Raw genomic sequence first — 26,726 nt, 5'->3', positions numbered from 1 at the left:
CTGTCTCCAACCCATATAACATAGCTGGTCTCACTACCCTCTTGTAGAACTTCCCTTTCACTCTTACTTGTACCCATCTGTCACAAATCACTCCTGACACTCTTCTCCACTCACCCCATCCAGCTAGTACTCTCTTCTTCACCTCTCTTCCACACTCACTATTACTCTGAACTGTTGATCCCAAGTATTTAAACTCAACCACCTTCGCCAACTCTACTCCCTGCATCATCACCATTCCTCTGTCCTCCATCTCATTCACACACATATATTCTGTCTTAGTCCTGCTGACCTTCATTCCTCTCCTCTCTAGAGCATATCTCCACTTTTCCAGGGTCTCCTGAACATGTTCCCTACTCTCACTACATATTACAATGTCATCTGCAAACATCATAGTCCACGGGGACTCATGTCTGTCTGTCAACCTGTCCATCACCACTGCAAATAAGAAAGGGCTCAGAGCTGATCCTTGATGTAATCCCACCTCCACCTTAAACACATCTGTCACTCCCACTGCAGATTTCACCGCTGTCACACTACCCTTGTACATATCCTGTACCACTCTTACATACTTTTCTGCCACTCCCAACGTCCTCATACAATACCACAACTCCTCTCTAGGCACCCTGTCATATGTTTTTTCTAAGTCCCAACTCCTTCTGACCTTCTCTGTACTTCTCCATCAACACTCTCAGAGCAAACATTGCATCTGTAGTGCTCTTTTCTGGCATGAAACCATACTGCTGATCACTAGTCATCACCTCCTTTCTTAACCTAGATAGCTTCTACTACTCTTTCCCATAATTTCATGCTGTGACCGATCAGTTTTATCCCTCTGTAGTTACTACAGCTCTGCACATGACTCTTATTCTTAAAAATCGGTACCAAAACACTTTTTCTCCACTCCTCAGGCATCCTCTCACTTTCCAATATTTCATTAAACAATCTGATTAAAAGTTCCACTGCCATTTCTCCTAAACACCTCCAAGCTTCCACAGGTATGTCATCTGGACCAACAGCCTTTCCATTTTTCATCCTCTTCATAGCTATCCTTACTTCCTCCTTGCTAATCTGTTGCACTTTGTGATTCACTATCCCCACATCATCCAACCTTCTCTCTCTCTCATTCTCTTCATTCATCAGCCCCTCAAAGTGCTCTTTCCATCTGTTCAACATGCTCTCTCCTCGCTTGTATGTTTCCCTCCTGCTGCACATCTTTCCTGGCTCGGTCCCTGTGTCTAGCCAATCGGTAAAGTTCCATTTCTTCCTCCTTAATGTCCATCCTTTCATACAACTCTCCATATGCCTTATCCTTAGCCTTTGCCACCTCTCTCCTTGTCATGCACCTCATCTCCTTATACTCCAGTCTACTTTCTTCATCTCTTTGACAATCCTACTTCTTCTTCACCAACCTCTTTCTCCATATACTCTCTTGTACTTCCTCATTTCACCACCATGTCTCCTTGTCGTCCTTCCTCTGTCCAGATGTCATACCAAGCACCTTTCTTGCCATCTCCCTTACTAGCTCTGCTGTAGTTACCCAGCTGTTCGGTAACTCTTCACTGCCAACCAGTGCCTGTCTTAACTCTTCTCTGAACACCACCTCACAATCACCCTTTTTCAATTTCCACCATTTTATCCTTGGTGCTGCCCTCACACTCCTCCTCCTCTTCTTGATTACCAAAGTCATTCTACAGACCACCATTCTATGCTGCCTAACTACACTTTCCCCTGTCATCACTTTACAGTCTCCAATCTCCTTCAAACTGGCCCTCCTGCATAGGATATATGCCACCTGTGTGCATCTTCCTCCACTCTTGCATGTCACCCTATGCTCCTCCCTCTTGTTAAAGTACGTATTCACCACAGCCATGTCCATCCCTTTTGCAAAATCCACTTCCATCCGACCTTCTGCATTCCTTTCCTTAACACCATACCTACCCATCACTTCCTCATCTCCTCTGTTCCCTTCCTCAACATGCCCATTGAAATCTGCTCCAGTCACCACTCATCACCACTTCATCAAACTCACTCCAAAATTTTTCTTTCTCATCCATCGTACACCCAACTTGTGGAGCATATGCACTAATAACATTCATCATTACACCATCAATTTCCAGCTTCATAAACATCACTCTATCAGACACTCTTTTCACTTCCAAAACACTCTTGGTATACCTTTCCTTCAGGATAACCCCCTACCCCATTTCTCCTCTCATTCACACCATGATAGAACAAGTTGAACCCACCTCAAATACACATGGCCTTACTTCCCTTCCACCTGGTCTCTTGCACACACAATATATCAACCTTTCTTCTCTCCATCATATCAGCCAGCTCTCTCCCTATACCAGTCATACTGCCGACATTCAAAGTTCCTACCCTCACTACTACAATCCTTACCTTCCTCCTCTCTTCCTGCATTCGGGTATGCTTTCCATCTCTTCTCCTCCTTCGACAACAGTAGCCCAATTTCTGCCAGCACCCTGTCGGCTAACAGTATATTTCATCACATATAACATTTTCTCACTGTGTCACAATTCAGATCAACAATAATACTCTGATAAATGGTGACTGGGAGTCTAATGTGCCAAAAACAAATCCGTCTTATTTCCTGTCACTGAAAGTACATGACATAAATCATAGAATTTATCCCACATTGTTGCAAATGTTCAACTATTCATATAACATTCCATTTCAGTTTACAAATGTGTATGTTCAATAAAATGTCCATTAAATTAATTTAACCCCTCAGAGCTCAGTAGCACAAACCAGCAGAATCAAAGTCTCATGATATAAAAGTTCAAATAAATATTTCCCAGGTTCATTTTTGAAATAACAGTCTTACTGAGTCACTCATGAGCTCACTTGAGCCCTCAGCATAGCAGTGATAGCATATTAACCAAAGGTCAGGCTACAATTACCTTACCTTCTCCTAGCTTAGGCTGTGGCTCCCATCTTCTCCACGCTCAGTTCCACAACCATCATTACCCTTCTCAGAATCTAATACCAGTGATTCCTTAACAGAAGGTAGTCCTTGCAGCCCCTACTAAGGTAAAAAATTGGATTTCTTATGGGGTTTGGGAGACTCTTTCAACAGGGCTAAGAATAACAATTTGAGCTTTAACTCAGATGCAGTTTCACTGATGCAATAGGTAGTGCACTTGCCTTTGGTGCAGAAGCTGTGGGTTCTGTTCCCACACAAGGTGGATAGATTGCTGACACTTTAGTCTGGCATTAAGGGGGTGCTGTAATCCTGAGTGTCTTGCTCTTTGGATGTTAAACTGAAGTCTCATCTGCTTGAGTTGGTGGTAACTCAAGTGGATGTACAAGATCCAATGGCACCGACTGAAAAAAGTAGGAGAAGATTTTGGATGTCCTTGCCAAATTGTCCAAAGCTGCATCTGATAGGCTTTCGCCATTAACATTTCCTATCGTCTTCTCAAATTGAAGAACACCAGCATGTATATGAGCAATAACTCTACCGCTTACACCAAATTGCTTCAAACACATAGTTTAAACTAAAAAATAAAATAAAAAACGCAGCAACTGCTGAGTGCATATATCCATGAGAAGAACGGAAGGACTTCCCACTAAGATGACTATTCTTGATATATTCAGATTTTTCTATTTCTACAGAATTTTCCCTCTGGTGTCCAAACATTAAAAGTTAATTAAATATACAACTATCAAAACTGTAACTTTAATTGTAAAATAAGTCAGGACTTAGCTAGGGTGGGGTGGGGTTGGGGTTAGGGGGCTGCCCTTTGCACAAGTTGTTGGTATGCGTGATAGCCAATGTAGAAAATGTGCTGACTGGTCCCGGTTATCAGCATGGCTGCCAGCAGGCATTGAATCACTACTTTAAATGGTATAGAATCGTGTGTGTGCACATGCTCAGGTGTGTTTAGCAGGTGCAGCAAGACATGCCTCTGAACGACTTTGTGCAAGAATTCTGGACAAAGCCAAAATAACGGGGAGGCAAAGGCTGAAAATCATGGACAATTTTAAATATTTTAAAAAAGTTGAAAGAACAATAGGTGTTTCATCAGTGTGCATTTTCTGAAGACATGAAACTCTGGCATTATTGACTCACTGTAATCCTCATTGATAACACCAACCTTTTTATGAGGGGCAGGGCAAAAATAGATGAGATGTGGCATGTCCTGCAAAATTCTGTCAGTTGAGAGATATAAAGCAAGGAGCTAATATAGCATCTTGATTTCTTTTGAAACTAGAAGACTACTGTCTTTCCACATAGTACATCTTTACTTACGGCTGCAATGCTTTTTTTTTTTTATATACTCTGCTCTTTGGCTTTTTACTTCTCAGCTTTGGTTTGGGAGGTACCACTTAAGAGCTTGAGGGCAATGGTGCCAGTTATCCCAACTACAGCTCTGTAATAAGTGGGATGTAGTCACTGAAAGTGTTTTTCTCTTTCCATATTTTTAATATCTAAAAAACTTCCAAAACATTACATGGCATCATCAAAATATCAGCTGCGACAGTGACATAGTTATGGAAATATTCAGTGTTTTTATTAAAAAATAAAAAAAAGACTAAATTTCCAATATTTAAAAACTAGACACTTAAGTGCATCTATGGACCCATACTTCCCCCACCAATTGGAAACCTGACTATTTCTACAGAGTTAAGGAGTCCTAAAAGTTCCTTTATAAATATAGTTTTGGTTTCCTGCAAAGGGGCTGCCTCTGCTCCATTTCTAATTAATCTGGACAGCAGAATACTCCTCAAATATGAGAAGAAGTTGTGTACGTCTGCTTTCCATTAAGAACCATGCTGGAGAGAGAGATGCAGCAGTTGAAGCATCTGTACGTGTGGCTGGTCTGGGACTTGGTTGTAGCGGGCGCTGGAGTGGGAGATGAGGTAGTTGAAACCTCTGTGCCTTTGGTGGCTTGTTACTGTTGTTGCTATGTGTGTGTGTTGGTGTTAATGTTTGTGTTTTATGTTGAGCTTGGAGGAATGGAATTTCATTCAGCTGTGCACTTGTGTGTGGTTGAATGACAGTTATTTTGGACTTTTCTGACTTTGATTTTTGAAATCAAACACTGGGAAATTGATTCTTCTTTAGGTGTTAGTCCAGGAACCTTGATCCAGACAAGGTAGACGTGTCTATAGTTCAAGAAAACCTAAGAAACTTTTGCAGAACTAGTTCTGATTTAGAAACATCAGACATCCCAGGCCCCTTTTACTTTTAGTGGGCAGGATACTAAACCTTAACTGTATTTTTTACCTTCCAGTGCAAACTTGAGATATCAGCTGTTTGATCACATTAGCAATGGGAAACTTGAAGGGGCGGGGATATGGTATACCTGATAGTAGATCAGAGGTGTCAAAACTACAAACTTGCATAATATAGAAAGAAGTCTGTGGCAGTTATGTGCTAACTTTGCCAAACACACTTCAGATTTAAATCCAGCATCCTAACAGCATTTGTATAGCATAATGCCCAAGTATTTATTTAAGACTGCCTTTATTCCAGTTAAAACACAACAGAATGCCTCCTTGCTGGAGTTCTTCCACCTGCTCCTTTAACTCAAATAGCTCTGTTTTAAGCTTGTTAGCCTTCATACCTGAGAGGTCTGCAAACTTTCATGCATGCTTGTACATCACCTGAGTGCCATCCTTTTAGCTGTAGCTGAATGGCAATGGCAAGCTTTGTAAAATAGCCTTGACGTTTCAGCCTTGTTGACAGTGCAGGTTGGTAGAGTCTAGAGTTATCAATGTCCTGCACAGAGTTGGACTTGACACTTGTGGATGTGTTAACATTATCTTGTTAACTGTGGACACACTATGAGAGGGCCCTCCCTTGACAGTTGTTACTGTGGGTGTGCTAACATGTGTCCACAGTTTACAAGATAAGGTTATGATGGGGCCCTCCCTTGACAGTTGCTACTGTGGGTGTGTTAACATGTGTCCACAGTTAACAAGATAAGGTTATGATGGGGCCCTCCCTAGACAGTTGCTACTCTTCACCAGCTCAATAAAAAATGTCATTCTGTACTGTTACCCACACTGAGAGGGTATGATATCCAGGTGAGTGTATAGGATTGTTTCTTGAGAGACACTTTCTTAAAATAAGTGGATTCTTGGGAACTGGTTATTGTTTACAGAGGTTGTTTTTTTGGGGGGGCTTGCTCCCACATAAAGTGTTAGGATTTACTTAATCATTATCTTGCATCATACAGTGTAATGTTTGAGAGCTACAAGTGAATGTTGACCAAATACAAAGAACATCATTCATTATTTAGATGTGCATTGAGTTGATGGGCTGGATTTCTTATAGTGATATGTATAGTGGTGAGATAGGAGTCTGTGAGGTACATGTCTGTACACTGAGGTTTGAGATGAAGTCCATGACCATTTTGTTCCCAGCTGCTTTTGGTCCGAGTTAAGTATTTTGAGGCTTCTTATCCATATTGCATGCTTTCTTATTTCTTAAGTACAGAGTGGTAACAGTGAATGTTGGGGTTCCGCAAGTTTGATACTTTTTCTACAGTGGTACTGAGTGAACTGATTGCTGGAAGGTGATTTGCTTTTTCTGTCAAATCGCTTAGGGAATTGTGTTGCTGTAGAATTACTTGATTGATAGTTATGGCATTTTCTTGTTCTGGGAGTATACAGTATGAATATGTATATGTATGGGGTTAAGGATTTCTGTGAAGTTTGTGTGTATAAATATGAATAGTGTTTTTAAGAGATGATGGCAGCTTTTGTACGTTTCTTGTGAATGAAAGCATTTGCTGCTGTCAAGGGTGTACTTATCAATCAGTTACCGTAGTCAAGTAATTGGGATTTTTTTTTTAATTTATTTTTTAACTAGTCTTCCATACAATCAAGATTATTTTTAAAAGGATGATATCCTATTAACCATGTGTCCTTCTCTGGATCACTGGTAAGCAAGACATAGTCTGTAAGAACAGATATTTGACCTGTCTTCCTTGGCATCTTCATTCCCATGTGGTCATTATTGGCTTAACAACCTTGCTAAAGACTGTCATTAGTAGAAATGGGTCAGAGATGTCTTTGTGTCATGCCTTTATAAACCAAAAGGCAGAAAACAAGGTGTAGTTAGTAAATACTGTAGTTAGTAAATACTGTGCCACTAGTTTCTTTATTAACTGGATAAACCTTACTGGTCACAAGTATTCCTTTTCAGGGGTGACCTGGGAGCAGTGTCCTACCAAACCCACAGGAGTACCCCAAGGCTTTATCTTGGGACCCTTACTGTTTAACATATTCACCAATAAACCTATACATCTCCTCTTCCCCATTAACATTAAAATAGTATGCAGATAACTCATCCTTACTCTGCACCTCCTGTATCCTCCCTGAACTGCTAATCAGAACCGAACAATCTTTCTCAGCAATTGAATCATAGCTTACAGAGTCTCAACACTTTCTAACCCCCCCCCCCAAAAAAAAAACAAACTTATGATATTCTACCCCAAAAGTACCACCCTCAACCCAGGCCAACTAAATATTTACAGGTGACAGCATCATCTTAAACATCATTCAAGAAACTAAACTACTTTGTGTTGTAATTGATGATAAACTCAACTTTGACCCTTATATTCAACAATATATATATATATATATATATATATATATATATATATATATATATATATATATATATATACATGAAAAAACTAGGAATACTCTATAGAGACAGACAATTCCTTACCACTACACAAAAACTACCCTGGCTAAAACCTTCCTGCTCCCATCACTTCTCTACAGTTTCTGTATACTAACCAATCTGCAGAACTCCACCAAAACCAAATTAGAGCAATGCTACAACAAAGTTGCAAAGTTCGCAACCAACTCCAACTACCATACACATCACTGTACATCACTCAAAGAATTAAACTGGTTAGAATTAACACAACAGCTTTCATATACACACCTAATTACAACACACAACCTATTTTATAGGCCCACTGCCTGTCCAGCTCTAGAAGACCTAATACAACATTACAAACCAAACAGACCCCTCAGATATGAAGATAAAAACTTCCTTGAAATCTACAAACCTTCTAGAAATCCATAAAAAATGTCTATTCTCACTCTATTGCTAAATCGTGGAACACCCTCCCCCCAACATTAGGGTAAAGCCTAGCCTACATCTCTTTAAAGCCTTCCTAAAAGAACACCTAAATAAATCATGGCTATGCACATGCATAACCCCAGGCTAATACACAATCTGCCCTCCTATACCTCATTCAGTTATGTTAACATGTCCAATACCATTAAGCATTTTCAAAACTGGGAAAATGTATCATACTACTCCTATCTTTCTACATCCTTATGAACTGATCTAAACAGCACAAGTATTCTTCCAATTCAAACATGAAGAATGGTATTGTGCAAATATCCTATCTCTGAGGCAGTGACACTGTATCAAGTTATAAAAGTGTAGTTAAATTTGTTAAAGTCTTGTCAGATTTATAATTTTGTGCAAGTGTAATCAAAATGTGTAATGTACTCACTGTACGCTTATGTCTACTAATTTTGCTTATAAGTCTTTGTGTAAAGTGTTATAGTTAAACTAGCAATGTAGTCACTGTATACTTGTATATTGTAATTTAAGTCTTGTATTTTTCTAAAATTGTGGAGCTTTTCTCGCCGGGCCTTCACTGAAAATCGGTCTTCTGAGCCAGTTGGACTATCCCAGTTAACAAATGGCAAATAAATAAATAAATAAAAAGTAACTGGCTCTGAGTGGAACAATTTGGAAGTGAAAACTGCGGGAATCAAACCCAAATCTACAGGATGAGCTCAATACCTTGAATCTGTGAGCTCAAATTGCCATTGTAAGATAATAGAGACAGACAAAACTCTTCAAGATATACCTAGATCATAAAGTAAAATACCTTTTGAAACCTGGTGAAGCCTAACCCCACCAATAGTTATGGCTCCTCTGCGTCAACTACATTAGGGTCCTGACCAATACTTTGGTGCTGACTCTGGTAAGACAAGCCCAGCAGGGCTGATCAGCATTGCAAGTAATAGCCCGTTTACCAGTATGTTGTCTTACTTTTTCATATCTATATTAAATGTATGGGACTATACTTGGGAAGTTATGATTTATCCTTTCCTGCTTTGGGAATAGCATTGATTATGGAAGTGAATACTGAAGGATATAAGTTTCCCCTTTGGTAGATTGCTGAAAACAGCAGGGTTGTTGTGGTAGTTATTCAAACTCTGGCAGAGTTCAGCATTTTAAGCCATCAGGCTCCAGGACTTTACCTTTTGGCACACACTGATGACCACCATTTCATACTGATGAGTATAACTAACAATTTAATTTTTTGTAGGGTCTTGCCTGAATAAACTAATATTGACTAGGAAAGTCTGTGCATCTGTAATGCAGGAATCATTAGGATTAATTGTACCATTATAAATAACTTCTCATAATACTTTTAATAATCCACATTGCTTTTTAGTGAGTTTACCACCTTCCCTGTCCTACATCTTATTAATAGCATATTGCTGGAATCACTGCTTCATCTTAAAAGGCAAAAATACACCTAGTTTGTTGCCCATAGTTAGAGCAGGGTGCCACTCATTCTAGATACCACTGTGCACACTCCCTTTTAGCTACCTCTAATTCCTTGTGATTTGACTTGGACTATTTCACTAGTTCTTTGTTTTTGAAATGAGTTAACCATCTTTCTCCCATTATCTATTCACTTCTGCTTATAGTATCTTCATGCATTAGGCCAGATGTCGTGCAGCTGTTTATCAGCAGCCATTTGAAGGACTCCCATACAACCTTTGTAGAGACTAAGACCAAAATGCCTTTCCATAAGGAATTTATACATATTCTGTTTCACTACTTCTTGGTACTTCTGTGGTAATGAGTCTACTGCCCCCCTCCCCCACCCCAAAAAAAAATTCCAACTGGAATAAAGCATCTTCTGGATCCATTGCCAGGGAGGGCAGTGGTTTGATACCCTGAGTACCTGTCATCACTTAGGCATTTGCCAGTCATTAGTATATTCTGATTAAGCTTAAGCCATAGAATGTCATAAATGTAGGTCCCAGATCCCCAGGCTCCTATTCTTCACTCATATGTCTTAGCCCATGACACTCTTTTGAGAGGTTAAGAGTCTTTTGGAACTGTTCAATTCTTGGCCTGAGTTGGGAGTGCCTTCTGTGTGGAGTCTGCATGCCCTCCCCATGGTCGAGTGGACGTTTGAAAGACATGCATTGAATGGGCGTGCCTTTGTTGAAGGTTGGGTGTTGGGCTGGCAACTCGACACCATAAAAACCAACTGCCAATCATTAGCGGGCCGGAGTTCCGCTGTGGTGACCCCTAACCGGGAAAAGCCGAAAGACAAACAACAGCAACAACATACATCTCAGCTCTGGGGCTGTTATCTTATCTCAGGGGCCATTATCTCAGCTCAGGGGCTATTGCAGCACAAAGTGCAAGTCTGCACCTTGCAGAAGGTGCTAAATGTCTTTACTAAATTACTCTGTTGTAAAATGTTTGTGAAAAAAATATTAGGGAATCTCTGGCCTATTGAGCTCCTACTAGCAATGGCCTTGAGGGAGTAATGAAACTAACCAACTCCCAAATGACCCCAATACCTCCTATAGGGGATCTCTTGGCTGTCTTCCCTTCCTGGATAAGGGCATCATCAATTCTGTGTGCACTGATAAAACATTGCGCCTCTTTGCTGGAGCATTTAAATTGCTAATGTTAACTATCAAACAACCACAATGAAGCTCTACTGTCAGAAGTTAATTCTTAAATGTGTACTGGTATTGCTTTAAAAAGGAAAGCTCATGAAAGCTGTTTCACAATTTATGAATTGGTTGACCATGTAAACACATCATTCACACACACTCTTAGTGAGTGTTGTTAACTGCTCACATCACAGAAATGGCCAAAACTAACTTTGCACAGCCCAAATAGTCAAATTTGGAGCCTTTTTATTTGCTTATTTCCTGCTTTAAATGCAAGTCCCGTGTATGTCTGCATCTGTCTTGCACTGGACACTGACAGAGGAGGCAGTGGACCCTTGGAGTATTGGGTGCCTTGTCCATGCTCACTACCTTTTGGTAGTATCTTAATACCTATTCTGAGTGGGAATCCCTGGAGTAAAAGCTGCAGTACAAATGTCTTCCTCCAAAGCACCATGAGGTCCACCACTCTCTGCCTCAGATATCACCACTGCCAGTATTTGTGATGGGGAGACTAGCACTGCTGCAATCCTCCCTTGTAGGGTCATTTGTTTAAGTCAAGTAGGTGCTGTAATACCTCATTGGACACTACTTCCCTGAGACGCCTGGCTAATAGAAAATCCAGCACTGCCACTGGTGATGTGACCTGTGTCTTATAATAGTGACTGCTGGATACTTCAGTTGCTGTCAGAATATTACAGAAGCATATTTTTGATATATGCAAAGGCCTTTCTCTTTTTATATTCTGGATGAATTCTTAAAGAAGTCCAACAGTAGAGGCCCCCAAATGGAAAGGTTTTCTCTGTTTAATAGTGTATGACAGGCTTTCCTAATTAGTAAAATTAAGTGCAATAAATGACTTACTGCCACTGGAGTGATCTGTGGACTTAGTTTTTTTTTGTTCTGTTCTGTATTGATCAGATGAGTTTTTCCAGATAGAGCTTTGAGCTTCTGCTCCAAAAACATCAACATATCTCCTCTTTCTACCTTTTCTTTTAATACTACCAAGCAAAGATCCAGCTTCCAATTTCAACTGAATCTCTGGAGGTCTCGTAACAGTTCTGCATTCTTGCACTTGGGTAGCACAAATATTTAGTTTAGTATTCAATAAAAGTATCTTTAACAGTGCTTGCCTTAATAGCAGAGATACTAGGAGGGTTGGCTTTTTTTTTTTTTTTTTTTTTTTTTTTTTTTAAACATTTCCAATAAGGTTGTCTGTAGATTTAGACTGCTGTCATATTGCTTTAGGGATTCTTTTGCCCTTCATACAAACTGTCTGACGTGCTGTTTTTTTGTCAAAGATTTCTGACTAATAACAAGGTCTACTACAAAGGCCGTCACCGAGGATAGATCATGTTCTTCCTCTGCACCCTTATCCAGCTACTTTTGATGACATCTCTTGAAGCCGCTGCTCATGCAACAATATAATAGCAGGCACAACAGTCAGATATCTGATCTGTTTCCAATGTCATTTGAGCAAACCATTATTTTAACAGATTGTATACATTAAAGATAGATTAAAAGCAAATACAGTGAATATTAGTTTCTTAATTCCACAAAGTATGATGTTAAATATAAAATTAGCAGAACAAGACACTTTGTAGATCAAAACATCTCTTCCAGGTTCTGAAAGTTTGACAAAAAGGATACTTTTTTAGTAACTGCTTGTATGATTGTAATCCATTATGAACATTTCAAGTAACTGCTATTTATATAGTTTTATATCTTTAAGAATCATAAGTGTCTTGTTGCCTTGTTTTCTAGATGGTTGTGGTGTTCAGGAACCCAAAAGACACGGTTGTTTCATATTTCCACTTCTGCAATGGTAACCCACTTCTCCCATCATGCAGCTCATGGGATGAGTTCTTCAACAAATTCATGGCTGGAGATGGTATTTATATTTATGCACTTTTTACAAACATTATCTGTTAATGCAAAACAATGTGCTTCAGAGCTGAATTATTATGAAGGGGTTGTTGCAATTTTAATTTTTGTGCAATCATATTCATTAACAAAATAAATATTTACTTTTTCCTACTGGAATGTGATAAAATAGTCATAATAACTCATAGGAAGCCCTTGAATGCTATTTCGAAAGAAAATAATTGCTGATACTTCTGAAACTGTGGTCTCTAATATTTCCTAGAATCCTTAGGATAAAGTGTTTTTGCTGAGAACTTTTCCATTACACAAGAATATCAAATTGAATGTCTACTTTCTTCCTAGTTCACTCTCTAGGACCTTTCCTTTCTAAATCTGGAGATCCCTAGACCATGAATTTCATCCACTATTACCACATCAAATAAGAAACTGTGTATTTCTACACACTTAACTATTCTCATCTTACTCCACAATTCTAAGTTGTAATCTACCGCATTAATTTTATTCAGACTTGCCAATCTAATACCTGTTTTATTGTTGTATCTACCTGTCTCTACTTATTTAATATTTATCACTTAATGTGTGCTTTAATACTTGCTATTGTCTTTTTCATGTACAATGTCTTAATTTTCATGTATCACTTGGAGCTTTTCTCACTGGGCCTCTGCTGAAAATGGGTTCCTGACCTAGCTGGACTTTCCCGGTAAGCAAATGTTAAATAAATAAAATACAATTTTTTATGACATAGGTGTATTGTATATAATTAAGATAAATGGAGATGCTTTGTTTACAAAATTTATTTCAGGTTATGAATTGTCAGACATGAAACTTGTCTTTGTCCTGCAAGCATTCTAGAATAATCGTGTTGTAATCACAGCAGTGATATTTGGGTATTGGCAGCCATTTTCAAAGACTAGTAATGTATAACTCAAGGCTAATTTGCTGATATTACATCAAGCCAATATATTCAGTTGGACCAGTCATATGGAACCCAGAGTCATATAACCAATGATATTAACTCGTTCACACCTATAGTACTGTTTGGTACATTTCCACTTGACACCTAAAGATCCTTATAGCATTATGACATGACATACCAATTAATGATGGGCAGATTGTGAAAGGTTAGGCTATCGGGAGCAAAACAATACTAACCCTGACTAATGTTCATTGAACTGGACGATATTAGCCATAATATGCTTGTTTAATTCAATACATCCATTCATATTTTTATAATTAAGGGAGCATCATGTTATTGAAGGGTATAATTTGAAATGCCATGGTGGAGGTGGAAAAATACAGTGTAGCTGCCTATATACAAGAACATGTCTATTTTTTTTTTGTTCAGCATTATGAAAATATATTAGGGTTTCTAGTACCTAGCATGCATGGAATTAAAGATTGTATGCTCTACAGGAAAAATAACTATTTTGGAAAAATGGGTACACATGATGCCTACATGGCAACACCTGAATCTGGCAATGGCAGTCACCATCAAAATAAAATTATTCTTTAAAACCAATTCTATAAATGTAATCTACTTAATATCTGTACTTGTTAAACTTTGCAAACATGGCAAAGCTTCACTGAACCAAGATAAACTTGGATTATGAGTTATTATTGTAAATAAATCAATAACATTTTAGAGTGTTTCTCCACAGGCCTCTGCTGAAAATTGGCTTTGTTTCAAGTTGGACTTTCCCAGTAAACAAATGTTAAATAAATAAAATGAATAACCTCAATTGTTAAGAATATTACAGTTCAGGTGTATTCTTGGTTTGTGGTTTATTGCTTTTTGTCCTTTCCTTGGAATCTGTTTGCTATCCATCTAACCACATATGGCTCATTTTGGCACGAGGCCATGACCAGGTCATGATATGCCACATACAATGCATGGCCACCAACAGCTATCTCCATAACCCCATTTGGAGAAAATTACCAGAATAGACTGGCCTTGTGAAGGCTAGGTTCTGTCAAACTGTTGGAGGATCAGGACTAAGAAGATTCTTTATCACCATTTGTGGTTGGTTATGATACATTCAATGACTCTGCAGATGAGGCTTGTAACGATAAGTTTGTAAGGCCACCTTTGTGGATAGCATCACTACTGGAGTGTGCCACTCTCATTAGGGACAAAGCTAGTAGCTAAATTCAAGTTGAAAAATTTGAGGAGTGTGTCTGCAAGGGCATGATTAATAACTACTGTCACATCTCACAGAGGAAGTATTATGGGTCTTGCTTAGCACTTTCAGTAGATTATTTTTAAAGGTAATTAGAGGAGTAAGGGATTCAGATATTTTGGGAATTTCAAAAGAGGTGAAGCTGGCACTAAATGTATTTGCAAGGATATTGGTGATGTCAGTTGTCAAAATAGCAGGCCTCAAGTTTTGTGCAAGGTAGGGTACTTTTTTTGTTTTCTTACATGGAAAGATTCAGAATTATCTTTACTTCACAGGCTTTGTGGTGGTCAGTTTATTGCAATGTTTTTTGATATTATACTTGAAGAGGGATTTATATCTACCAACTCCTATTGTATTATTTATGGACTACCAGTACGGTTTGTATTTTGGAATTCCCTGTAATAATCAGTTCTGATAGTGACTGCCAGAAGTATGCTTTTTTATTCTAAATAGGTGTGTTTGCCATACATAGACACTTTGAGAGTTCAAAAAAGAAGGTTGCAAGTTTATGGTTTGATTTTACTGGAGGAGGAGATGCCAGGGAAGTAGTGATGTAGTCATATTTGTAAGCATCCAGTCAAGAATGCTGTGCCCTCTAGTAGGCATCAGTATTCTAGGGAATTCTAGGTAGCAGCTATTCTAGGGATTTTTTGTAGACTCTAGGAATTTTTGGATATATGCTACACTCGAGGTATAGGTGCCAAAGTTTATTAAAGGGTAGTTAGTCACCCAAAATAAGGGAGTTTGCTATTAGGAAGATTATTTAGAACACTGAGGAATTTTACATAGTTATCAGGTGACAGATGCTATGTAACAAAAAAGCAAACCAGGGCAAGTGGATAAAGGCTGGTTAACTACAATTCAAATAATCCAAATAAAAGAATAACTAGTTAACACTGCAGTATCCAAAGAAGTCACAGTTCCAAAATTTAATAAAACAGTGTAAAAATATTAAAAAGAGAAGAGCTTTCACACCTATCCAGGTGCTTCTTCAGATCTAATAAAACAGGCACAGAATGCTACTTAAATACACAGTTTTTCAAAACTACCTCTTACGGTCATGTGACCTAAGCAACGGTCTTAAAGGAACATAGTCATTTAATTCCTTCCATCTTTCACTTTGTAATTTTAAGATCCATTTAGTCTCAATACATTCTGTTTTAGTTTTAACATCACCACCTCTAATGCTGACATTAAGAAGTTGTAGCACAAGAAACTTAAACTTAACAGTATCTCCAGTGGCCAGAATATTTTGACATTGCATTCCTTTTATCATTTCTAGATACGTCATAAATGTGTTAACATATACATTCTTTCTGTGCTCTGTTAGTTTTCCAACGTAGAAAATTTTACAAACAGTGCAGCTTGCTAAATACACAAAATTACAGTTTTTACAGTTTGCAAAAAAGTTAAATTAATGGACATGCTTGGTCTCGGGGTGCTCAGCTCTACCAGTAGTTTCAATAAACTAACACAAATTACAGTCTCTATAAGGATGAGTTCCTACCCTGTTGCTGAGCCTCAGTGTCTTATGAAATGGTTTATAGCACAACATTTTCCTCAAAGAAACAATTGTTCTTAAAAGAAAATTTAGGAACCTTACCTAAGATAATTTTATTTCTATTGCCACATGCAAAAACATGCCAATGTTTTTCAGTAATATCACAAACGGAGCAAACATCATTGGAGAAAGTAATGCTCATTCTCAAAGTGTCTCCTTGTGACACCCCAGATCTCTTAGCCTCTGGGTCTTGATGACAGAAATTTGGTTTGGCCTGAGCATTCCTTCTAGATAGAGCCCTTTGTCATGCTATGTCTATCTCATGATGTTTGTAGCCTCTGCTGCTAAAATCTTTCACTAGCTTATCAAATGGATTCATTATCTGCATTGAGCCTGGCACATCTAAGAAACCGTCCATTCAAAACATTCCTATGAATGTGTTGTGGTTGCATGCTCTGCCTATGTAAGGTACTGCATTTTTTGCAAGTTTTTTTATAAACTTGAGTATCAGTACCATTCAGTTTCTTGATGACTTTAACATCCAAAAACTCAATATTCTCAGCAGAGAATTTATGGGTGAAACCTAAAACCTCAGTGGTCTGTTGCAGGTATTCAACAGAACCATGCAACATAGAGATGGACCCTGTCCATACAGAAATATATCATCCACAAACCTACTATAGTAGGGAATGTATCATCTCTCCTTAACGAGAGCAACCTTTTTAAAGTGTCTCCCAATAAGCAAGCACTAGGTTCACATAGCTATTGGCATAAGATGTGCCCATAGCTATACCTACCCTCTGTATGTAAAGCTCATCACTGAAGGTGGAAACGTTATTACTCAAAATCAAATCAAGACATGAGCTAATTGGATGAATGCTTCCTGCACTATAGTCAGAACATTTAGACAGAAACAGAGTAACAAAATTCAATCTCTGTATCATTGGGTATCACTGCAAAAAGTGATACCACATCCATTATAACTAACAGAAAATTACTACTACTGTTGGTATTGGACCGCTCAAGTAAAGATATTAAATAGTATCTTGGTGTCTCAAGACAGTGTTGACTTCATCTAGTACTGGTCGCAGTTGCTTTTCAGCAAATACAGATAGGGGCTTAGTTGCCCAACCATGGCTGGAAACATTAGGCCTCATCGGGGGGTGGGGGCTCCAAGGATTTATATATCTTAGGGAGGCTGTATAGTATGGGAATGGTAGGATACTCTACCACTGAGGTGCTGAAACACAAAAAGGAAAGCCTGATGCTGCAAGAATGGAACTTGTAACATAAATGTGATCCTAGGTAAATTTGATGTGGTTAAGGATGAAATAGCAAGAATAAACAGGAGACTCTTGAAAACTAGTGAACTAAAATGGATTGGAAAAGTTAATTTTTAATATATTAAATGACCACTGGATCTTCAACTGAGAGCAAAAATCTTGCAGGAGAAATGGAATGTCCCTCATAGTTAAAAGTATGTCAAAATCAGTGCTCAGCCTGAGAAATGAGAGAAAGATCTTGGCTAGATGAGCCATCTAACATTACAGTGACACAAGTTTATGCTCCAACATCAGATGCTGAAGAGAAAGAAGTTGAATAGTTTTGAAAAGATCTGCAGCACCTCCAGGAAGTAACAAGAAAAAAATATTGTTAATCATTCTTCAGATGCTAAAGTTGGTAGTCAAAGCACAACTGGAATATCGGATACAAACAGAACTGTGAATATAATTTTCTGATGAATATAGCAAGTCCTTTCTTTCAACAGCAACGGAGGAGGCTTTATACATGGATATCACGAGGTGGTCAATACTGAAATCAGCCTGACCATATTTTGCAATCTGAGCTACAAGAGCTCAGTACAGTCAGCAAAAACCAGATCTGGAGCGGAGTGTGGTTCAGCCCATTGGCTTCTTATTGAAACATTTGGAATAAAATTCATGAAAACAAGAAATGTCTCCATGCCAAATCGATACAACCTCAGCAATATGTCATATCGATACAACCTCAGCAGTATGCCAAATCGATACAACCTCAACAATATTCCAGAAGAATGTAGTGAAGGTGAACAGTTTTAAGGAACTGGACCCATCATGTAAAGTATTATGGACAGAGGTTTGTGATATTTTCTGGGAATTGCCAATAAACAGAAATCCAAATAGCAAGGCAAAATGGTAATCTGTGGATGCTTGAGGTGCTTGAACAGTAGCTGATGAATAAGGAAGGCAAAAAGACAACAGAGACCAGGAAATATGTCAAACTAGAATGTAGGGTTTGAAATAATAGCAACTCGAGATAAGCATATTTTAAATGAGCTGTGCAAAGAACTGGAAGAAAATATAATGGGAAGAACAAGAGATCTCTTTAAGAAGATTGTCTGTATTGACTCCACATCTAGCCTGAGTGGAATTTCACACATCCTGCCTGAACTAAATTCTTGAGGCTGTGTGTCTGCAACTTATATGTGTACATCTTAAAGTATAAAAATTGCAAAAAAAAAAGTTCTTCTCACACCATTCAGACAGGCCTCATAATGGTGACTGACTTTCAAACAAAATAACTGGATTATGGGGCCAGATTCCAAAAGGGTTGCTCTCTGCGTAAATCTGCTCAAATTCTGAAAGTGTAAGGCATATCTATAAAAAGGTTTTAACTAGGGGCCAGATTCCAAAACCCTTGCCCTGTGTAAGTGGTCACTTATACTGACAGCAAGTTTTTTGGAATAGGGTCCTAATTGTATAGAGCACTATTGGATAGTCTCTAACCACAATAAATGGACCCCCCCAAACTGTCAGTGTGACATGTTCATGCAGATGTGATCTTCCGTTTGCTGCAAAACAGCTTTGTAGTTGCTCCATTTTTGAGATTTGCATGATTATGATTTGTATGCATATTTAGTAGAAAAATGTGAATATCTGCAAAACAGTGGTTAACTTTGCACTCATAACTTGTGTCTTTTAGCAGTGGTTTCATTTGGTACCAAAAAGTGCCATATAAACACCGATTAAAGTTATTTTATATATATATATATATATATATATATATATATATATATATATATATATAATATGCGTGTGTGTGTGTGTGTGTGTGTGTGTGTGTGTGTGTGTATGTGTCTGGAAAATACTTGTTCTCAGGTACCGAGTATCCAATTTGTTTGAGCTATTCCTGACTGTTGTAGTCAATGTGCATGTAAAACGTAGTTTTACAGTGTGTCCAGGTGGCCAGTGCATGATATTTACAGAAATGTTTATGTATGTGTGTATATATATATATATATATATATATATATATATATATATATATATCTATATGTGTATATATATATATATATATATATATATATATATGCATATTACTAAACAAGTATAAATAGCTGCAAATTGGTAGTAGACAGACCCCCACATACTTTTGCTGCATTATATAAGCTTTCCTTTGAAGCCATGACGTACCATATATGCACACTTTATCCAGGTCAAGGTGTATTAATATGGCAAATTTATAATTTGGCATAAAAAGAAACCACACTTTCTTGTTTACTATAAAAGAAACTTTAAGAAGATCCAGCCTACAGAAAAACTTGGCATAAATATAAAACAAGTGGGGCATCACAGGGCCAATCACAAGTTAAAGTCAGCAGAAGACTGACTGATAATTAAGCTTCAGAAACTTACTTCCTATACATTTTAGCTAATAAAATTAAAAAGCTACCTATTGAAATGTCGGATCTAGCAATGCTAAGTCACAAAATGCCAGAAAAAGACTGAAAATCTAGAAGAGCAGATACTGAACGTCACTTTTCTCTTAAAATTATTTTACACGGGCCAAGCCCTCTTGCACTCCCAATGTTGGGGGCAAGCCATGTAAATCTATATTTTTCACCCATTCATTCACCTCATTTCGAAAGTCTCAGCAATTCAAACCATTACCTAGTAACATCCATCTCTCAGGGCTTTACCTAATTAAAAAAACCCATAAGGTTTATAGTATCATGTTTGGAAGGAACTCGTGATGTTCTCGTGTTCCTGATGACATAGGCCTGTTGTACATTCATCCCTGTAGCTCTTTGGCAATACTTTATATATTGGTGGTGAAGAAACTTTTGGATAGTCTCTGGGTTTTCCGGCAGGATGTGCTATAGTAAAATAAACATTTATAATAGTTGTAAGGCTTAGAAATTGTGATTTTCACACAACTTGTACAGCAGATTGTATAGTAGTTTTGCATAATAAAAATAGTTTACATCAATTCTGATATCTGAACATTTAAATCTTTTAGAGAATGGTCTCAGTCTATGTAGATTTGTCATTAAACCATTCATGACCAAAATGTCATTCTCCTGGTGATATACCAATGAGACAGCCTTGCATTTCAGTGGAACATTATTCTTGTATAAGTTTTATTGTGACTGGAGTACTTGGCAGTATTTTGGAGTTCAGTGCAGTGAAATCAAATAATCATTATCACAGCAGCAAACATCAATGTTTATATGACTCATGCACCGAGGATGCTGTGAACTTAAAAACATGTCTTTTTCAACAGGACATTTTGGCTCTGTAAACATCTGTTATGTTTTGTCATCTTTTCTTTAGTTACAAAATTAATATGAGAAAAATATTTTACGTGGAAGGATCCCAAGGATATTGTAACACAAAAGTAATGTTTTAGTACAATTCTGTATTTTTGTTCAGCAAATTAAAATGTGGACTGACCTAAGTTTAACCCACCTTGTGATATATTTGAATTAGTCTTTTGTGTCTTATCTCTGAGCTCAACCTTATCAATAGGAGAAAACATTTTCTGTTTACTTTCTGCAAACTTTTCACATTAGGAGAGAACATGTAAGTTTACTTACTGCAACATTGCACATATTTTAGATTTCTTATCTCCTATGGATATTTCATTCACAATAGGAGAATGTATCTAAAGATTTTTTTTATCAACTACAAACATTTCACAATAGATGAATAACATTTTAGGTTCTTAACACTTTACTCTGGGTTTAAAATGGTCTCAACAGGAATATGAGCAATATAAACAACGCTATAAAAATTAATTTACTGTGGTCATTGTACATTTCATAGGGAAATGAAGGGTTAATAACAAACAGCAGAAGTACAAGACTATCAATTTACAAATTGGGGCACAGTCCTTGCCATGAAAGAAAACGTTCATTTCTTAGCTTACAGGCTACAGATGCACCTCGCTCGAATCTTGCTTTGTTGGAATTGTTTCCCAAAAGACCTTATCCCCAGCTCATATCTAGCTAGGGGTTTTACTTCAGCTGATATCCTAGTTTTTGTGGCCCAAAACTGTAGCATTTGAGTAAGCAGACATTTCTGATCTGTGTTTAGAGCTGTCCTGTGAAATGCCGTGGCACTGCCTAAGATAATTTACATAAAATATGTAAGTATGCATATATATCATATTTATTGTTAAATGTTTGCCAAGTGTTGGTAGTTAGGTACCAGGTAGCAGTGGGAACTTTCCTAGCATTTTGTAAGCTGTCATAGAATAGCATGAGGTACCACACAAACTAATTGGAGGGAAAAGCAGCAATAAAAATATCCATATCAACCATTCATAATGGCAGCAAATCAGTGCATTACTTATTGACTATGTAATTTCTGCTTTGAGACCTACTAAACCATTTTTAGTTATTGGGCCTATGAAATACATTTTACAGTGCTTCTAAGTGGACACCAGGATATTAATATACATGTCATTTATGCATATTTTTTATTGATAAAGAATGAACACTTTAAGGATAGTAGACCTCTGCTATTAGTGTAGAGTTTTCAGCATAATGTACAATTTTATTTGATGTCATGAAGTAGTATATAAATTCATTTTGGTTCAAGTAATACAAATATTACTGTGGTGTGTATTCATAATTTGGATGAAAACTAATTACAGTATGGGACTTAGACTGCTGGATACCATTACACAAATAAAGGCTTTAGCATGAACCAAATTACTCATAATAGGATTCAGAGGAATAACGTATAATCTCGTCACCTAACTGCACAATGTGGAGTACACTGTAAGAGAGAAAGCGAACACTTAACAAAGCGTAATATTCTGAAGCCGCATCACTGGTATGCCTACAACACAACAGTTCATTTTGTCGTGTTAAAATATCCAAGTGTATCAAACTCCTTTTAAAATGTAATGTTTCTTTTCCATGTATACAGTAGCAGTACTCATAAAAACACATGAAAATCAGAAATGCACTTTCCCAACTTTATATTTCAGTTTGTTACTGTCAGATGCATATGTTGTAAGCCACTGCAACCCTAAAAATGAACAAATACATAAAATGCAGCAGCCACAGTACAAGATATGTCACCTCCTTGTCAGATCCATGCAGTACAATCCATTACTACTGACCCCCCCCCCCCCCCACACACACACACACACACAGTGCAAATTAATTGAAGCAAAATAGGTGTGGGAAATGTCTCTCATGACAGATTTGTGAGTACAAGTTTGGAAATGCCCACACCCGAAGGGCTAAGTAGAATGTTCCCAAATGTGGAAGATAAATACTGGCGATGTGATGTCAGAGAGAATGGGGATTGGAAGCGTATTTTCTGTGGATGCCACAAATTGGAACGTTTCATAAGTAGTTAGCCAAGTTGTTAAAGGGAAATATATACAGATGCTGTTACTGGGGGGTATGGGTGCTGAAGGAACACTGAGCTAACTATATTATTTGCAGAAATGAGCAATTTGGTATGTCTGAAAAGGAGCAGGAGCACTACTTTGCAGCAGAAGTGGAGTCGTGGGGAACAGTACTTTGCAGAATGGAACAGATTAATGTGCTTGGGACAAAGCAATTTCTTTTGCAGCAGGAGTGTGTGCAATTTGGTATATGTGCAGATGAACTGGGGTATTTCTTGCAGAACAGGTTAATTATACTTGTGACAAAGCAATTTCATTTCCAGCAGTAAAACTGTCTATGTATCTGTCTGTGTGTAAATGCCCAAGTTAGAAAGTGGTGTGTACAGTCTCAAACCCTGTACCATGGCTACATAAGGCAAGAGACTTAATCTTCCATAACAACTGTATCTCCAGTTTTGCAGAACATCTCTGACTATGCCTCTTATTTGTATCCTTTAACTAGACAGTGCTTGGGGCAACTGAAATTTAGGCTGAACTCTTCAATAGTCCCAAGGAAGGAAAATGGTAAATGGGAGCATCATCACATGAGCAATGTTCTTTTGTATGTTTGGTTTCCTTAATGTTGATCGTGCTGTCCCATATAAAACACACTAGGTCTGAATTCAATGTTAAAATCTTCTTCTTTCGGCTTTTCCCGGTTAGGGGTTACCACAGTGGCTCACCTGTCCGCTCATGATTGGCAGTAAAGTTTTACGGTGTCGAGTGGCTCACCTGTCCGCTCATGATTGGCAGTGAAGTTTTACGGTGTCAAGTTGCCAGTCCGGCACCCAACCTTCCACAGAAGGCACACGCACGCACACACACACACACACACACACACACACACACACACACACACACACACACACACACACACACACACACACACACACCTAGGGCCAATTTAGAGTGTCCAATCCACCTGCAGCATGTCTTTAGGATGTGGGAGGAAACCGGAGCACCCAGAGGAAACCCACGTGATCACAGGGAGGGCATGCAGACTCCACACAGAAGGCACCCCAGCTGAGGATCGAACCAGAGAACTTCTTGCTGTCAGGCGGCAACTGAATTCAATGTTAAAATAGTAACTATGAATACATGTTTAATTTAGCATTTTTGCAGGTGCACAGGTGTGAATTCTTCTGTGTTTGGGTTATTGGAAATTTGTCTAGCTTTTAGTGCAGATGAGTAAATTTATGAGCTGTTATGGAGCTCCTTTCTGTTGTACGTGGTTCAAGTCCCTCAGACTTCATTTCTTTTGTATGACTCTGCAGTACTCTTGGAATGCTCCTGAAAAGGGGCACTTGTGTCCTGTAAGCTGTCCCAGGTGTTTAACAGTGTTTTGAGTGGCTGTATTGTACATTTCTTAAATTTCTGTGCCATTCACTATATGCTATTTCAGTATGAAGCCCAGCACTTCTTTTGTAGTTTAATGGATTCCCAAAGTGAGTTTCAAGGGAAGAGAGTTTTACTGTTTCTCATTCTATGTCTGTTTTCCATGTGAGTGTTTTTAGAAAATGATGGACAAGTTTTAAATTAAATCCAAATCTCTGACAATTGTACGTGTATTTACACTGGTGTTGTGCTTATGGTAGTTGTGGAGAGACAGCCAAGTAATGGGATATTGGTATGGCTGGTGGGGGGGGGGGGTGGCCTGATTCATTACCCTACATAGGGTCCCATTTGTTCATAATAAGCTCTATCGACTGTGGAATTGTATGCTGCAACAGTACAACATTAGCCATTCAAGTAAGTCAGACCTGTATTGAGTGGCGTTAGAAGGAATAGTTATTCTGGATGACAGAGAGGACACAAGGAGGTCAAAAATGGAATGAAGGTGTCCTGCAAGCATGTAAGACTCCCTCCCAAAAAATCTGCTGTATGCAGAAATATTTCAGATTTTTATGACTTGTGGGTGATTGAAAAAACTGTTGTAGCCTTTATTGTTTGGAATAGTTTTGCTTTATTCATTGCACTACATAATTAACTCATTCATTAATAGGCCTAGATTGTGTAATATATTCTAACCATGTTGCATTTTAATATTATATTTTTGCAGCACCTTCTTTACAACCCACAGAATTGGTTGATATTTGTTAGTTCATATGGTCTGCATTATTTGAAGTAATCAGAACCCTCTGATCTTCAGCATCCATTACATAGTCATTGTTGCATATTATTGTGATACAGTATTCTCTACAAGGTTGGTTTGTAAAGCATTTCTGCATTTCATGAAAAATTTACTCTAGCAGTTAATGCAGAGGACTAAATGTCCAGCTTGTTAATGAACAGCTTCCCGTGGCAAGGGTGCAGGGTTTGAGTCTTTCCACCTTCGTTTACCTGTTGAGTGACATTGAGAAAGTCACTTAACAAGGCACAGCTTTAGAACAAATGGGAATTTGGGCTAGGCTCTTTAAAGGACCACTATGGGCAAATTGTAAAAAAAAGAAAAATATGCATGAATTATTGCACCTCCCAAAGCTGCTCGAGTAAATCAAGTAGTCATTCCTTATTTTATTTTTTTTATCCTTGTCTGCCCTGATGGGGCAGACATCCTGACACTTTTGCAAAGCTAACTCTGCCCCATAATACACTATGAGAGCGCAGATTGAGAGAAATAGTAATGTTATTTGTTCTACACTTCAGTAGAACACCCGAAAAAACTGCCAAGTTTGAGAGTGTGCAGATCATGTGCCATTGAATGGTCTGCACAGAGTTTTATAATTGTTCCTGCTGTACTGCTGTACTACACATTCTCGGAAAGAAGCTTGCAAAAAGTTAAAAAAAATACAGAGATAAAAGACTTTTTACAAAGGGCCATTTTGAAAGTTTCAATTCCTGGCCAAGTTATTTCTCCCATCTCCCTTTCTTCAATAAGCTATTCTCACATTTCCAGCTTGGCTAGATTCAACTAATTTACCATCAATCACAGCCTGGTGGGCCATTAAAACTGCTCACTCATATGTCTCTCCACTTCTGAATAACATTTCCCAGGAATTATGTCTGAAGAGAAAAAAAAAGCGTAAATATCAATCTAGAGTTTATGTGAACAGTCAGATATTCCATTTGAACTGCATTCTGGCTGCTCGTGTGGTTATAGCTTTACATAGTTACTCTGATATAGCATAACCTGCGCTATGGTGTTTAATGCCAAGCTTTACATGACAATGAAACAGTTCAAAGTTTCTTCTTAACAGTGAACTCTCAAGCCTCTGATGTGACCCTGTACTTTGTTATATTGCTTTATGTATCTTGTCGTAGTTGTATACTTGTAGTATATCACTCATTCTCTTAGCAGCAGGCTGAGAGAAAGCTTCTAAAGGAGGTACTTTTGAAAATAGTAATGCTACTGATATAAGTGATACTACAAGACTAAGGCACCCAGACCAAGTGAAATACAAACAGTAAGAAGCAGTAGACATGAAATAAATGAGGTTCAAATCCTGCAGCAACTCACAATTTCCCCACTGCTATGAGGGATGTTATAAGACAAAGGTCCCAGCCCAAATTAAAAATGCAAATGGCTGACTTTTGGTTTAAACAAGGGAAAATACAGAAAAGAACAATACATAATTCAGATGATTAACTCTCTCTGTATATTAAAGTGCGCACTAGTTGAAATAGGTTATATGATACACAGGTTAACTTGAGCTTTAAAAGTCTAATGGGAGTGCCCAGTTTGAGCTATCGGTTTCCAGTAGAAATAACAATAGGAAAGGCTTTTCTTTATTTATTTATTTGCAGTTTGTTAACAGGTTGAGTCCATTGGGCCAAGATGAGCCCTTTTT

General features: G+C 38.0%; 1 protein-coding gene across 2 annotated transcripts in view; it reads left to right on the top strand.

Annotated features, from left to right (window-relative positions):
* The window catches only part of LOC122795392 (sulfotransferase 6B1-like), a 527,554-nt gene that overhangs the window by 406,580 nt on the left and 94,248 nt on the right, over positions 1-26,726 (top strand). For both annotated transcript variants that reach the window (XM_044063681.1, XM_044063682.1), the window contains exon 4: positions 12,478-12,604. In XM_044063681.1, coding sequence (XP_043919616.1) covers positions 12,478-12,604 — 127 coding nt within the window. The remainder of the gene's footprint in view (positions 1-12,477; positions 12,605-26,726) is intronic.

This window comes from Protopterus annectens, chromosome 1.part0, assembly GCF_019279795.1.
Source record: "Protopterus annectens isolate FY-2018-M chromosome 1.part0, PAN1.0, whole genome shotgun sequence".
Lineage (NCBI taxonomy): Eukaryota > Metazoa > Chordata > Ceratodontiformes > Protopteridae > Protopterus > Protopterus annectens.
Note: the sequence above shows the minus strand (reverse complement) of the source record. Positions and strands in the feature narration are given on the sequence as shown.